Raw genomic sequence first — 16,891 nt, forward strand, 5'->3', positions numbered from 1 at the left:
CATCTGATGGCTGTTCAGTAGCCTATGTGAAATGAATTGCTGGCCAGTCCCAGTTCCTTATACACTTGTACTTGCATCACAAAATCTGCCTTGCAATTGTTAATAACTACTTCTGATTTTAGAGAGGGAAAAGGACTGAATGAGCATTGAGTCACATTCGAATCTTAGTAGTGGTCATTTGAGCTCAGGATTAAGGCATAAGTGCAGAGGAATTGCCAGTACAGCTTTGTCAATCTGCTGCTTTCAGCAGCCTTAAATTCACTTAAATAAGATGCAAAGCTTTTTTTCTTTTCTGTTTGTAGCTAAAATAGGCCATTTTTCTTAAAATAGGTTTAAAAGTTTTGAGTAATCAACAGTATTTCTAGGGCTATTTTTAATATAGCATTCGTATATCAGTGTATTTTAATATAATTTAGTTAACTGTTCTTATTTTTCTTCTGTATTTTGGTGGTGGCATACATTTTGATTTGACTTAATGAGATCACTTCTGGGTAAGGGAAAACCTGTCTTGGGTTTGGTTAAATATACAGATGGTTATGTATAAATTAGTCATATGCGCAACAACTTGAGCATCTGTTAACTATTCTAAGTACAAAATTTTAATGTTACCCCGGGTAAAAGTAATATTGAAATTCCAAATCCCAACTGTAGGCTTTTGGTGTGGCATTGAACTGAACAAACCTCAGGGCAAGAATGATGGTTCAGTTGGAGGGGTCCAGTACTTCAGTTGTCTCCCCAGATATGGCATATTTGCCCCACCAACCAGAGTGCAGAGGTGAGTAATGATATCGTTTTATGTCTGTCACAAAACGTTTTCTCACTTCCTCTCCAACGGGAAACAAAATTCTGAATGAACCAAAGAGGAAAAACAATTATTCCTGCTGCTGGGGAGGTAGTAGATCCCCTTGGCTCTGAGACTAGCTTATTGAAAGAGTACAGTATGTCACAGCACCAGCGCTACATAAACAGGAAGCATACCCAGGTGGCTGTTCCAGCAACCTCACAAATTTAAAAACATTTCATTCCATCCCATTGCCTCTGTATCTAAGTGATTAAATTTAAGGACATAACTAATTAAGTAGGTGCTTTTGAAAGTTCTTATTTTTAGGGCCAAATCCTGATACTGTGAGCAGAATTCAAATACAAGGATTCTGCCTGTGGATGCTACATAGCTTCCTGGTGGGTATAGATCTCTCAAACTGCAAACAGGAGCCAGAACACCCACACAATTGGATCGCAGCCACTACCATTGGGCTTGGGGGAAGGAATACCAGAGATAAACCTGTGCTCTCTAGCCATGTGTGCTTCTGACCAGTGGATGAACACAATGCCTGTGTTTAGTTACCACGACTGACATACCCATTCTCTTCTCCACTTCTCCTTTTTCTTCTCTTCCAGTCTTCTAGTATGGCAGACCATCACAGTGCGATGCCACACAGCATAAAAGATGATGCACAGTTTCCCCCTTTCTACTGTTGAGTTATAGCACGCAGAGGAATCAGCACTCTATCTGTAGCCTTTGGGGGGGGGTGTGTGTGTGTGTGTGGCATTTCTGTTGCTGCATATGCTCTCAGGCAAACTTTCATCCTGCACCTCAGTAAGACATAAGATGTCTCCTCTGAGTTTTCTTGATCTTGAGCATACTGTACCTATTTCTGTATCCTTAGATGCACACATGTAAAATTTTATACTAGCTGTCTGTTGACAAAAGACTTTCTGTAGTTATGTATACAAGGCAGAGGTAAGGCCCCTGTGGGACTCTGAACTCTGCATTTACTGACTTGTGGGCAACTAAAAGCTCAATCTATTTGGGATTGAAAATTTAACCAGCATGGTGGGGAGGATTCAACCCTAAATTAATCCAAAATATTAAGTCTTTTGAAAAACCTTGCAATGGCTCTTCAGCCAAAATAGCCCAGCAATATATTTCTTAAAGTTGAAATTGAACAATTTTAATTTGTGAGACTTAACCTATTATCTCACTTTAGATTAACAGGTTCCTTAGACTCCCTCACAGAAGTTTCATCAGGTAAAATGAATCATCCTTTCCCAGGTAAGAATCTGCGATGTGGGTCTGGTTTTGTTTGGATAGCCTGTAGAACATTTCAAGAAATTGCAGCTTCCTGGACATGCCACCCAGGTTCTTTGAATGGCCAAAGCAAAACAGACTTTTAGAGCAACCCAGATGCCCCAAGATGCATTGCTACTTGACTTCTCCCTCCTTTACAAAGGTGCAAGCAGGATTGGAGTTAGGAGACTGACATGCTATCAGTTCCTTCAGTTGCAGAAATGGAGGAAATAATTGCCTCAGGTGTCGGAATGCAACCCATCAATCCAGTGAATAAAAATGAATTGACTTCCTTGAACAGTTCCTTTGATCCCTATTGATATATACTGGGGTTTTTGCTTGTACTTCAACAACAACAACAAATCATCCCCCCCCCCCCCCCCAGACCCTGGCTTCAGAATGGACTTACTGCAGTAAATTGATATTTCCCCCTTTGTCTACTGTTGACTTAAAAAGGTGTTTTGTAAAGCTCTATGTACTCTTTATGCACTCAGTTTTATTATATAAAATACAAGGCATTTTGGCCCATCGGATAGGGTTCTAGGCTGGGACGCAAGAGCCAGGAGTTATTTTCCTGTCATGGCCCCGGACCTGCTGTGTGCCCGTGGGCAAGTGAACTTCCCCTCTTTCTGCATCTGTTTAAGCTGTAAGCTCTTTGGAGCAGGAACTGTGCCTTAATATGTATTTTTACAATGCTTGGTACGATAGGGCCCTGTGCTCAATTGCTACCATAGTACTCTTTTTACTGATGATGATTAAAGTTCTTACCCAAAATTTTACCATCTAATACAAAAAGAAAACAAAACAGAGGGCAGTGGTTCAGACACAGAAGGGATTGTTGAGGAGATCAGAATAGGGATGATTCACAGATAATTTGGGTTTGATACAAGAGCTAGTGAATTATTTTGGCATTTTTTCAAGGAAGTTTGTTTCAAATTTTTGATTTATTTATTTTTACCTACCCCTTGTTCCTCTTCCTCCTCAAAGTTCTCGAAGATTTATTTGTTCTTATGGAATTTTTCACAACAAAATACTTACCATTTCCCAAGCAGCTGTAGTTAGGTGTGGTGGGGAGGGTACTTAGCAAATGAGATGGGAGCAAAGCAAGTGGTTGTGCAAGTTTTATTTTTAAATCAAGCAGCTTAGTCACCTTATTTATTCACTTTCTCCTGTAGGTTTTAGACGAAGTTTAAGTACAACTTCTGCATCTTCACAGAAGGAGATAAACAGGAAAAACTCCTTTGTCAAGTGAGTGTTTGTTTAAATATGTAGTAACTGTGCAAAACTGGCAAGCTGTAGTTTAGAATCACAGGAAGAAAGCTCAGAACTTTCTTCTCTTGACATGTGCATGTAATTGCATTGAATGGTGTGGGTTCCTTTTGATTCACATGTGTAATTTCCATTAATGTACAGGACCAGTTCTTGCAGTCTTGTTTCAGACAAAACTCCCACTGAGTTCTGGCTGAGAGGGAATGACTGCAGGACCAGTCCTAGGAGAAGTGAGCCACTTTTGCTTGTCCTTGGATCTCGTACCACCAAAATAGAACAGGGAGTGAAATTTTTAACTGTGAACTCTTCCAACTCCAGTTGACAAACTATAGCTTAAAAGAAATATATCTATCATGGAAAAAAATTACATTCTGTCCTCTTTCTGAGGTGGCCTTTCACATTTTTTGCTTGACTTGTTACTTTGCTTCAAATATACCATGTTAATCTAATCTGATATTTTAAAAATGAAATCTATTTTCTTCTTGGCTGTATATAATTAGATTCATTGACACTTAGATTATGGATTTTTGCAATGGATTTTATTATCTTTCATTGTATGTGTCTGCCCAGCATCTAAATGAAAATGATCTATTTCTCATGTAGAGGTATAAATGCAGAGTGGGCTGTCATTTTGCACATTTGATCACGTAGCTTTTGTTGAAACAGTTTTCAGGGAGCTTCAGCACTTAAGTCCTAGTTCTGCTTGCAAAGCACTATGGCCCTGTACCACTTAAATTCATTGGACAGAGCGAAATTTCTCAGTGTATTAACTATTTGTTCAGTTTTTGCACACTGAGCTTTCTGATCTCTGTTCCATATGATACTTAGACTTACATAAGGAAAAAAGAATATGGGGACATTTCCGTTTGGGAAGGAGAATTCTCTTCAGGTACGGTACCTCACTGGATTCAGTGGAGAATTTGTGTTCTGTTCGAGTAGTTCGTTCATTATTCCAAGTATTTATGGTGTTTTACACAATTCAATATTAATGTGTTTCTATCGCCAGCATGTGCTATAACACAATTTTGACCCGTTAATACTGGCTGGCCCTGCTGTGTCACAACTTGATTTGCCTTAACCTGTTCATAAGCACAGCAATTTGTTTATGCCGCTCTCTGTTAGTGATACGATTGTCTACTATAAAGAAAAGGTTGATCTTAACATCAGCTAAGTGAAAGGGGAACTGATTTTCAATATGTTATGATGTGCTGGCTCTATTTGTAAATAACCGCATACACATCCTACTACTGACATGGGATCTGAAGTAATCTATTAAAAAGGTAAATTAAAATGCCTTTCAGAAACAGTGCACAATATAATCATAGGGAAAAAATGCCCTTGTGTGCTCACTGAAAGAAGCCCAATTTCTTTCTCTGACTAGATCTAGAAGCTCGCTGCTGCGGCGCAGTTGGAGCAACACCACTACGACTAACACTGAGGGATCTGTGAAACTACATGAGGGGTCTCAGGTCCTTCTAACCAGCTCTAATGAGATGGGCACAATTAGGTACATTGGCCCTGCTGACTTTGCACCTGGAATATGGCTTGGACTTGAACTCAGAAGTGCCAAGGGAAAGAATGATGGATCTGTAGGTGACAAGCGCTACTTCACCTGTAAGACAAACCATGGAGTCTTAGTTCGGCCTAGTAGAGTAACCTATCGTGGGATTAATGGAGCAAAACTTGTGGATGATATTTGTTGAACCAGAATGCTTACAACCTGTGCATCAAGCGCTAGTACAATGATCTATAAGCATTAAACCACATCCAATAACCCCAACATCATCCGCACGGAATGCTGACTTAAATTTTATCTAAACTATGAAACCTGCTTTTTTTGGTAATCTCTCTCTCTAGGCTGTAACCACCTCAAAGTCATATTAAGGAGTGGAAATCATATACTCCTATTTTGACACAGTCCTTGCCTGTGAGTTTCTTGTAAAAGCATTCTGGGTTTGATACTGCATTATTTGAATAATGTCCCACTCCCAGAAGGCCAGTATATCTGACATTCTTTTAAGTTGCTTTGTGATTCAAAGTATTTGGAAGATTTTCTTCCCTGTACTAATGAACTGATAAATCATTCTGCTGCCTTTTCATAACAAAGGAGATTGTTAAATGAGACGCATTAGTCTATGCAGTATTGGTCCCAGGATATCAGAGACAAGGGTGAATGCCTGAATATATCTTTTATTGGACCAACTTCTGTTGGTGAGAGAAACAAGCTTTTGAGTATGCAGAGCTTTTTTTTTTTCCTCCTTCTCAGACCTGAAGAAGAACTCTGTATAGCATGAAAGGTATTCCTCCTCCACCTTGTTTCTCACATTAGTCTGTTTACTAGACACTTTGTCCATCTTCCTGTGAGCTAGTAGTAATAAGCAGGAGAAATGACTTTTTTTTTTTTCAAATAAGTTGTGAAACAATTAAGAATTTTATCATTCAGAACAAAACCCATCCCCCAAAAAACGGTAATTGGAAGAATTTGCTGCTACAGTGCTATGCCTGTGAACAGCATAAATGAAACAGAAAAAAGACTGTAAAAAGCACAAATACACTGTTTCTGGTTTGCACTTTTCTCTGTGTGGATTTGTAAAAAGACAGCCACATGCACTTTTCAAAATATAATGCACTTTCATCTCTCTCCTCTGGAGAGCTTCCCCCACTGTTTGAAGACATTCTTTTGTTTGCTGCTGTTGCAGGCTACAATCATCATGTTCCAATGCATATAGAACTTAGGTGGCACCACACATAGATATTGGTGACCTTATTACGTATGGTCTGCAGGAGGTATGATGCAGTATATATATATTTTTTAAGCAAAGGTTTTTACTTTGCATTTTATATATTTCTTCATTGTCCTTCAGAGCACAGTTTCTTCTTTGCTACATTTGCCATTTATAAAATTCGTAAATTGCCTGTGAATCTTCTTAGGTGTAGCATGGTAACACTCTTATTTGGATGCAACATGATTTATCTCAGTCTTTTAAAATAAACGCAGTGTTTTCAGAATTTGTTTCATGTACATCTTGAACAGCTAAAATGCAGAACATGTTTAGCATGTATTAACAATACCTTTCTTAGTGCAAGTGTACAGGTTTCAGAATATCTCACAGTAAAATGGTTTGCCACTTCTGAGCTGTTTCACTTAGTTGAGAAGTGTACAGTGCTTTAAATTACATTTGTAGTATCCTGTTTTTAGACTGACTTTGTGCAGCTTCTACAATGTATTTTAAATATGGCTATTTTTTCTGGACTATTAAAAAAGGCTGCATAGTGTATTCTCATCTATGGAAGTTTTTAACTGAAGATAAAAATTGTAAATTTTGAATGTACACATTTTATCGTAAACTGTCTAAATTATAGCTTTGTATTTGAAGTTAGCAAGGTTCTGAACATCTGTATCTTCCATGTTTTATATCTATAGATATCTTTTTTCTGTAATTAACAAACAATATTCACTGATCTTTGATCTATTAATACCCATTCTTTTAAAGATAATTTGCTTTTGGGGGGAGTGTGTCACAAAACGATTGTCCTTTTTTTCCCCTTACAAATTATGTAAATAGAACAGAGAAATGGCAGCTCTAATATATAAACAGGTTTTATATCTTCATGTAGTTTATCATAATGCTGTATGGTATAGAATTGCAAGCTGGCAAACAAAGTGTATACATCACTTAAACCTGTCTTGTTCCCCCCGCCCCAATTTTGGGTAGTGCAATGTCTGTAATGACTTTAGGGCCTAGGCCACTGCTGAGACCAGAGACATTCCTGCTTTTTAATTCAAGATCTGCCTTAACCTGCCTGAGCACACTTAATGAGTCATCTGTCCACTCTTTTCATGGCTAATGCTCTTTGTACAGCTGAACTATGGCACCTGAGGTAAAGGCACAGCTACTCCTGGTTCCCACTATTGGAGGGCCTCGCTTTCCTGATCTTTATGCCAAAAATGATCAGCAGTGGTGATAGTTAACCTTGACACTGCAGTGAGATTAAAGACCAGTGATGACAGGAAGACTGAGATCGAACCTGGCTCTGTGATTTTTAGGCATGTCACGTTCCCTGTCTTGCTCTAGTTCTCAGGCTCTACAATCAGGGGATGATGTTTAACCTTTTCTAAAGCAATAGGTGATCTTCAGCCAAGGCTCTCAAGATCTTCCAATATGACCTTGGGTGAGTCATTTAACCTCACTATCGGTTTGGCTTGTATAGCTTTTTCCACAGCTCATTGATGACTGAGATCGAATCTGGCTCTGTGATTGTCAGTCCTGTTGCCATTAGAAAAGAAACACCATGAACTTTAAAACACATTTACTTTGCTAAATAGCCACTGCAGCTCACCTGAAAGGAGATTAACAGGACTTGCTCTTATTTTTAGGTAGGAGTTGAAATATTATATGAAATTACTTCTACAGCTTAGTGATGTAATAGTTCGCCTCAGACTACAGGCCAGGTGTGATGTCCTGCAAAGGAATTGATGATGAGATATATATTGAAATCTTTGCAATAATTAACCCAACAGCTGGAATTAGTCAGTCATTTTATTTATCTTCATGCCTTTTGATTCACTACACTTGTTTACAATACAAGTACACTATTCAATACAAAATACTCAATGACCATATATTATAATATCCCTGAAGTGCATAGGCCCTTCCTTTATACATAATGTTGCATAAGCTGCTGTACCTGTGATAGACATTCTAATGAAGCATTGTTACAGACCAGAAAAGCTGGATGCAGATACTTTCCTTTGGGGAATATGGGGGGTAGGCAACATGTGATGTCTTTACAGGGATAAAAGGATTTTTATATGATTAGTTTTTCTACCAAGATGATGGTGGCAGCTCTAGGGCCCAGCTTGCAAAATTAAACTCTTCTTAACGTACAATCGACTAATCCTGGCGTGCATTGTAGAAAGAGACCACAGAGGCTTCTGTGACAATGCACCACCTGTGCCCAGACGCAGCAAGGGAAGCAGGTGGTGCTACAGTTGGATGCGCCACTTGACTGGTTCATTACAGGCTGAAGACAGCTACCTTCAAGTAAACCTACCAATGAGCTCCCTGCCAGTCCCAGCAGGAAGTGGAACAACCTAAACTCAGATGGAGGCCATTGCCTTATACTTCCTGGCCCATGTCCCCCTCTCACACAGCCCTAGCCACTTCCTTTCTCTGTTGTAATTCACCTTATAGCTGCCTGAACCTTCCACACTGATGAGGTACATGGGCGGGGGTGGGCAGGGGTAAGGCTGAGCAGGAATCCTCTCATTCCCCCTTACACACACAGCTTAGCACCCACCTAGAACCTACTGAAATTCAACAAGGAACCACTCCTTCCTAGGTCTAGTCCACATGGGAATTAGCCAGTTTCAGTGTTAAATGACTTACAGCTACGCCATAGTTATTTTTCCATTAGACTGGGTGTCTTACAGGCCGTTGTGCTACCCACATTTCATTGTAGCATAAAGGTAGCTACATATGATACCCAAATGAAGACATCTACAATGAGATAGTTTATAGTAGAATCACAAGGTCCACAATGGGGGGAATACTATGTACATGAACATTTTATATAAAACTTACTCCAAGACACACTGACTTTTAAAATATCGGTTCTGGACAAAAGTTTGTTACAAGCTTAAAATAGCATCTAGTGTTTTAGTTAGGACTCCCTGGAGACATGATGTGTCATGTAGGCTCACATGATCAGGCATTTAAAACTGAGCCTGTTTGAAGCAAGCCCTCAATTTCCCCCTCTACATACAAGCCCCTCTTCTACACACACTAGTGCTTTTGTTACTGGTATACAGCTGGAGGAACTTCAGTGAAAATACTGTGGAATTACACTGATCCTACTGCATTAGGCTTATGAACACTGAATAGCTTCAGATCCTCCAAGGGAGACTGGGGGTGCAAATAGCTAAAATAAAAGACTTTTTAAAAAACCTGACTATCCATCAATCAATCACTGCACGACCATGCAGACACGGAGCTCTCCACCTGTTTTTCATCCCATTCACTTGTTCTGCTAACTTCATCCCTGCTCCCTTGTAGTGCTATGTGGTGACAAAGGAAACAAATCAAGCAGCTGTTACGTTGCCCTTCACACCCGCTTTTAGGAAAAAAGTTGTTATGCATGTCTTGATCCATCGCATTTTTAATTCCTTGTCTGAACTGATTTCTGCAGAGCATTTCACAAAGCATAGCAGTGATAATCCAAGTGAAGCAGCGCTATTACCACAGCATCTCTCAACCCCTTTAGACAAGACTATTATCATTAAACATGTAAAGTGAACCGGCACTGTGCAATACTGGGATGTGAAATGCTATTTTAGCCACAGCACAAACAGGCAGCAGCAGGGAGACGTTTCCTTTCGTTACCCCACTACTGGGGTTAGTGTGCAGGGAAAAAAGCCTCTTATTAAGGCCCTGATCCTGCAAAGACATTGTCAGCGGGACTACTCAGACGCTTACAATTAAGCAACAGGCTTAAGAGCATGCATATGACTCTCTGCCTTTGATGGGGTGGGGGTAGTATATGTGTAGCAGAGGGCAGAATGTGGTCCACACAGTACTAAGCTGGAGGTCACTGTAACTGGTGACAGGCTCTGCTCCATGCAGAATACTGCAGTGCACCAGAGGGCTCCCAAAGATGATGATTTGGTAAGTGCCTTTATACACACTGGAACAGAGAAATAGAGCAATGCCCAGAGTTTTCACTAACCCAGCAAGGGGGTGGGAAGTGAGCACAGACACACTGAAATGGGGTCTGCTGGTGTAGCAATCATAATAGGGGTGGGCGGGGGCTGAGATGGGTCACATTTTGCATTAGCAATAAGCCACAACTCCATGTTCTGAACTCCTCTGAATTCCAGGAGAAGTATGTCAGGAGCTGAATTCAGACCTACCTCTGTGCTTCCATGTCTTCATTGGCTCCAAAAGCTGCTCATTTCTGGTCATGTTTTGGATGTGGCTGAAACCGCTTATGCAAGATGATGGAAACTGCATGAGAAATGCCGACTCAGATTTCTGACATTTGGGCCAAAATCTCATGCTAAAATCTTGCTCCATCCCATTCAGCCTCAGCCCTAACCCTAGCCTTGATTCAACAGATCCCAACCTCCTCCGCCTAAGCCCAGTGCCAATCTGAACACCACTGTTCTAGCCCAAAGCACTTTGCACAGAGACTATCAAAAGGAAGATTTCGTTTGAGGTTTGTGCGTCTTTGAAGAGCTCATCCTACCCTACAGTCTCTCCAAGAATGGTAGAAGAAAATATTGTCAGGAACTTTAAATTACAATTCCCCATTTTCCACTGACCAAAACATATGGGCCAGCTGTAAATGGTAGAAATGGTTTTAGCTCTCATTGTGAGACTCACACATATAAGGTGATGCCCCCCCCGCAATAAAATTATAGATGCACACCACAAGCGAGAGGCAGAAAAGAAATCAGTATGTCTCCTTGCTCTTCCCCTGAATGGGGAGGAGGGAAAAAGGCTAGCCAGGCATCTGTTCATCTTCCTTTGCTGATGTTCTAAAGCATCTTTAAAAAAAAATGCTACTTTTAACAGAAGCAACTGGAAAACTGTCAATAACTGGAGTTGCAGGGTCAGGCAGTCCCAGGTCTGTAGATCAATATGCTTGAAACGGACAGTCACAGTTTATTAAAATTTCAACTACGCTCCTTTAAGGCCATACAACTACGCAGACTAGGTTCTTCCCTCATCTATACACGCTGGTAGAGCAGTAAAAACTCAGAGCGGTTTCTTGTCTTGAAAGGAGTGAAAGAAAGCAGTAAGATCATACAGCTTTCCCTTGGGGTCTGCTTGAAAAAAATTCATCTGGACCCTTTTTGAAAAAGGAAAAGAAAGCTGACATATCTAAAGAAAATTTCAGTTCCACGTGGATAATATTGCAGTGCAAACAGCCTTGATGGTACAAAGTAAAGCTCAGTCATTGGAACACATTGTCTTTCCTGAGACAGTAGAAGAATTCTTCACTTCTTGTAGTAGCAAGAGTAGTGTGAATGCAACAGTGCTAAGCTAGATGGAATGGCAGCCCTGTTCCAGTGTCTGTAAGCAAGTCACTCCTCTAGTGGCTGGTCCACAGAAAGGATTAGAAACCCCAATACTCTTATAGCTCAGAAACATCCTTTTAGCTCAAGTGGAAGAGGCCTCTGTATTTGCCACCGACGGTCCTGAGTTCTGGCCCCCACTACAGCCATGAAATCCATGCAGCCGTGACATGCGACATACGAGTAGCAGATGAGTGAAGTCCAAAGCACCCACAGAATCATTACAGTTCACAACTCAAACCTGCTAACATAAGCTTCATTTAAAAAAAAATTGATGCACAATTTCAACATTACACTACTAAGACTTCAGCATTATTTACCAGACGGGTGGGGGAAGGCAGAGCAGGGACAAGAACTTCACTGCACCCATACTTTAAAGGGGGGGGGTGTGTGTGTCTCAGGTCACAGTCCTCAGATTTGGATCCTTTTCTGACACCCCAAAGACTGGGGTGTTTTGATCTGGGGCTCTGGTTTCTTTCGTTAGAGAATTTACTGCAAAGTTTGGATCCAAGATTAGATGCTGAACCACTCCCCCAAAGTTAAAGGTCTTGGATCGAGATCCATCTCTTCTATATTCCTTTGCTGCTGCTCCCATAGACCTATTTCTATGGAAATAGGCACCATGTATTTTTGGCAGCCCCATCAGAGTATATTGTAAATTGTTAATGTACATCTTTACAAATGAATTCAATTCTTATGTGTATCTTGTAACCACACACATTTCATGCACAAGGTGTACAGAATGCATCAGTGCAGCTTTGGGCTTTTAACGGACTAGCAGACAAGAATTCTGTTAAAGGAACAAGGGTAACGAACCCGTGAAATGCAGACACTGCCTAGAATCCCGATGGGGGTACAAAGTCAAGCCTTCTGGTTGGAGTCGTTAGTAAAGGGCACGTCAAAGGGCATTTCAGACCTCTGTATTTCCATCTACTGGTGACTTCTCACTGCAAAGGCCTTTTTAACTTCTCTCTCACACAAGCCTGGCCCTGTAAAATTCCATCTGAATTCCACTGAACAACAAGAAGTTCCTGTAGAACACAATGCTTCCTTTCTGTAGCACAGAAAGAATTTTAAAGGCCCAGTACCGTCCTTGGCTTTGGGTCTGAAAAAAATATAAACCATCCTCCTTTTGCACTTCATTCTCTTCCTCTACAGTTAGTTAACTTCCCATCTTACTCACAAACCAGACAGTGTGACTGGCATCTTTCCATTGCTCTGCCAATGATACTGTAATTACCGCATATTCAAGGGCTGCTGCAGACTACGTTACAGCTGTAATGCAACTTGGGAATGTTCCCCAGTGTCTTCATTCAAAGATGTTTTATCCTTTTTGTTTTGAATAAATGGTTCTTTCCCTACCATTGCCATCCGTAGGGGATTTCAAGTGTCCCATTCCACAGCAACCAGCAGCTTGGCAAGGAAAACCCCAAACATGAAACACTCAGGCAGTGAATCCTGACCTTACATTTAAGCGGAGCGTACACAATTGAGAAGAAGCGCACACGGAAGGGCACGACACGACAATGACCATGCATATAAGTTTATGCAACCGAAAGCTGGGCCTTATAGTTAACGTTAATATCCCCTCTTTTTCGTCGTAGTAGTAGAGGCTCCGATGAGTTGAAGCTTCTGGGTTATCTGAAAACACAGCTTCAAAAGGTGGCACTTCAGAGCTAGTTGGCACATAATGAAAGTTAGCGCTGTCTGCTCTCTCTTGGATGACAAGGACAATACTCTCCAAGCTCAAGAGCCACACAGAATGAGAGTCAAGAGTGCAGAGGGCTCTCAAGGCCCCTGATGGGCTACGTGGCTCTTGTTTCTAAGGACAGAGTCCTCATAATTGCTAGCGCAAGGTGGGGCAGAGGCTTCCAGGGGTAAGCCCTGCTGTTGGTATCCATAGTTGACGTTCCCACAGGGGAAGTGGCGGAGCCTGAAGAGAGGCACTTCCTTCACGCTGGCTGTTAGTGAAGACGGTTCTAAGAGCAGAGAGGAGCCTGGCAGCCTGCTAGTCACAACACCGGGCCCCACAGTACAGTTTCCTTCGTGCCCCAAATTCTCCCTCTCAGACACCTCTTTCTCCAGCAGAGAATTGTTTTTGACGACAGGCTTCTCTGAAAACCAGGAGCCGTATGTTGGATTCCAGAGATTGGTGGGCTTATTTCTGGACCCCCTGCCTTTCTGAAGCTCAGAAGCTAGGGTGGATTGCGCATAGGCCATGTTGATGTGTCCCCCTTCCAGGGCTGGTCGCACATTAACAGGGACCGGAGGCTCGGGGGCTGCCACTTTTGCCAAAGGTTTTCCAACTGTGACGGCTGAGGGCAGAGGGGGTGGAGAAGGCAGGGCCTGCTTGTCACCCTCTCTCTTTTGGTGTGGGGAGACCACCAGAGGAGGGATTGCTTTGGGGTCTTCTGGGCGCATTGGAACCTTCTCCTCCTCCTCAGTGGATGGTCCATATTCCACAGGTAAAGCGGTGGTGATAACATCGGGATCCTACAGGGGAGAACAATGAGATTCTTTCAAACTCTTTTGCCACTGCTGATATTCAGGCATTGTCGCCAATTGCCTCTTGTTTATAAGAATTGTCCTGTATCCATAGAGCATCTTTTGCCACAGAGGAGCGCAAACTTTATAAAAGGAATCTCAGGGAAATGCAACTACCACTGGGGTGGAATGTGATAGCTTTTTTACCAGCACAGAGAAACACGGCACATGGAGTTTAGTGAAGAAGGATTCCCAGGTGCAACTGAAACTGCAAGGAGAATGTTGGGATGACACAGATTGGAACACAGAGTTCATACCATTCGCTTGTAATGCAGAAGCAGTTACAGCTGTGAAAATGTAGCAGCAATGTGGAGGAAGGTGGGGACTCTAGGCATGCAGGGTAACATTTTCAAAAGGACCTAAGCCACTTAGGAGCCTAAGCCTCCATGGAGTCGGGCCCCTAAGTAATTTAGGCATTTCAATGGGACTTAGGCACTTTTGAAAATGTTCCCCAGAAAGCTGTAAAAGTGTGAGAAGCTGGGTCAACTGCTTACTATTAATAGACAACCAAAAAACAAAAACAAGTTAACATCTCCACCTGATGATCTAAAAGCACCTTTCAAAAATTAATGGATTAAACCTCACAATGATCCCTCTAATTTTTCCCATCCATGTGCAGAATGAATTTTGTTATGTGCACCAATATGAAGGTGATGTGTGGCGGGGCTGGGGCCAAGGGTTTGCAGTGTGGGAGGGGGCTCAGGGCTAGGGCAGAGGGTTGGAGTATGGGGGGTGAGGGCTCTGGGGTGGGGCCGGGGGGGATGAAGGATTCAGGGAGTGGGAGGGAGCTCCAGGCTGGGGCACGGGGGTGGGAGGGGGTGAGGGTTCCGGCTGGGGGTGCGGGCTCTCGGGTGGGGCTGGAAATGAGAGGTTTGGGGTGCAGGTTGCCCTAGAGCTGCGATGAGGAGGGAGGACTTCTCCCAGCCCTCTCTTGCTGCAGCAGGGCCAGGGCTGGAGCCGGAGGAGAGGCGTCTCACCCCGCCACAGCCCCGGAGTTGGGAGGGGGAGGCACCTCGCCCCGCCGCAGCCCCAGGGTTGGGAGAGAGAGGCACCTCGCCCCGCCACAGCCCCTGGGTAGGGAGGGAGAGGCGTCTCGGGCTGGGGAAGATGTGTCTCACCCCGTCACAGCCCTGGAGCTGGGAGGGAGAAGCGTCTCGGGCCGGGGGAGAGGCGTCTCTCCCCACCACAGCCCCCGGGCTGGGGGGCAGAGATATCGCTATTGGCCATGCCACAGCCCCACATGCCCCAAGCTTCCCTATCACCATCCCACACCTCACCCCACTGCCCCCACCTACCCCCTATTCCCCACCTCACCCCACTGCCATCTTCCATCCCACACCTCACCCCACTGCCATCTTCCAGGCCCACCTGTGTGCAGTGTGCACACCTGTGTGGCTCTGCTAATTAAGTGTGCGGCCTTTGATGGCCTCTTGCACAGCCGCGAAGGAGTGCACCTTCGAGGGAACGTAGCTCACAACACCGCAGCGGGTGGATCAGTACCAGCCCTATTTTACACATGGGGAAACTGAAGCTCAGAGTGGTGAAATGACATGCTGCCTGGCCTTGTGCAGGTCTGTGCCAAAGCTTGCAAGCCAACAGTTTCTTGACTGCTTCATTTGCGAGACCACTAGACTAGAAGAGCTGGGTTAATGAGCTGTGTACTACAAAGGGAAATCAGGTTCAAGTCAGGAGACCCAATCCCTCTGCTTGACCTTAGAGCTCCTATAGCACTGCAGTCCCCAAGAAATGTAATCTGAATCTAGATCCAGACTGCCCCAGAGTTCATCACTGCATCCAGTGTTCCAGTTCAGATCCATCTTGGCTCTAACCCAGAAATTTCCGTCTGGATCCAAACCTCTCCACAGTTCAAGGGGTCTACTGGAACTGGTGCCCTGGGTCAGATCCATCCCAGCTCAGTACTGGTCAACGTCTTAAGAATTAAAATGTGCAAAGTGGCTGTTACCTGGCAATCCCCTTGCAGCACAGCTAGGGAAGAAAGGAGTGAAAGTGCTAGAGTGCATCCTGGTGGACTGGCTCAGGCCTTTGGCTTGCTGAGGAACTGTACCTTGATGTAGAAACAGCAGTCACAGAGTTGCTATGCCTGTGTACAGCCTCTCCTCCTGTGGGGTGTGTGCATGGGCAGTGAGGAGCACCCCGCTCTTTGGGCAGTGAGATGGAAGCATGTGTTTCTGAAGGGCAGAGAGAATCCATCACCTCCGTTTACTACATGACACTGATTTCGGGCTAACACAACATACATGTTTAGAGCTCACTGAGGTAGTGCAGTACTGCCCACTGGTTGTCTTATGCTGCAAGATGAAAAAGCAAATACCTGCGTGCAGTATTCAATCCTCTCCAGTATTATGGCAAAGTTTGGCCTGTCTTCAGGCTGGTGCTGCCAGCACTGGGTCATTATACGATACCTACAACAGCAGAAGGAGAGAAAATCATGACAAGCAGGAAGGCAAAAGGAAGATTCGCTTGGTAGTTAATGAACTTCAGTTCACCACGGTCCATCAGTACCCACCCGCCCACGAAGTGTTCATTGTCACCTTCCACGAAAAGTGAAGAAGTCCATCCTGCTGTGGTTTCAAGTGTAGGGGCCTATACCACTCTCCATCTGCACGCAGATAGCGCACCTCAAGGGCCAAATAGACCCTTAAATGCTGCTGGTAGGAACATGTCGTGAAATTGACACCACTGGTGAAAAAATCAGGCCTTTGCTACATATGGGGAAGACCTAACAAAGTGGCTATTTCCATCCAATCCCCTCCTCACTTCCCACAAACTCGAAACATTATGTCTGGTACTGGGGGGAAAAACACCTCTATGGAGAGGGAAGCTGCTCCAACTGCCATTTAGAAATCAAACTGATACGAATGGGGGTATGGATTCAAAGAAGTGGTTTGGGAATTCCCACAGAGGTGCCTTGC

The 16,891-nt window shown here is 43.4% G+C and overlaps 2 protein-coding genes across 5 annotated transcripts in view; one reads left to right on the forward strand and one right to left on the reverse strand.

Moving 5' to 3' along the window:
* CLIP4 (CAP-Gly domain containing linker protein family member 4) overlaps positions 1–5,740 on the forward strand; it is a 53,070-nt gene extending 47,330 nt beyond the window's left edge. For both annotated transcript variants that reach the window (XM_074949140.1, XM_074949141.1), the window contains 4 exons: positions 652–775; positions 1,989–2,053; positions 3,244–3,316; positions 4,719–5,740. In XM_074949140.1, coding sequence (XP_074805241.1) covers positions 652–775; positions 1,989–2,053; positions 3,244–3,316; positions 4,719–5,040 — 584 coding nt within the window. In that variant the 3' untranslated portion in view covers positions 5,041–5,740. The remainder of the gene's footprint in view (positions 1–651; positions 776–1,988; positions 2,054–3,243; positions 3,317–4,718) is intronic.
* A 2,154-nt stretch (positions 5,741–7,894) lies between these two features.
* ALK (ALK receptor tyrosine kinase) overlaps positions 7,895–16,891 on the reverse strand; it is a 527,922-nt gene continuing 518,925 nt past the window's right edge. For all 3 annotated transcript variants that reach the window (XM_074949139.1, XM_074949138.1, XM_074949137.1), the window contains 2 exons: positions 16,291–16,381; positions 7,895–13,907 (listed from right to left, as the gene is read on the reverse strand). In XM_074949139.1, the coding sequence (XP_074805240.1) occupies positions 13,203–13,907; positions 16,291–16,381 (796 nt within the window). In that variant the 3' untranslated portion in view covers positions 7,895–13,202. The remainder of the gene's footprint in view (positions 13,908–16,290; positions 16,382–16,891) is intronic.

The sequence above is a fragment of the Natator depressus genome, chromosome 3 (genome assembly GCF_965152275.1).
Source record: "Natator depressus isolate rNatDep1 chromosome 3, rNatDep2.hap1, whole genome shotgun sequence".
Lineage (NCBI taxonomy): Eukaryota > Metazoa > Chordata > Testudines > Cheloniidae > Natator > Natator depressus.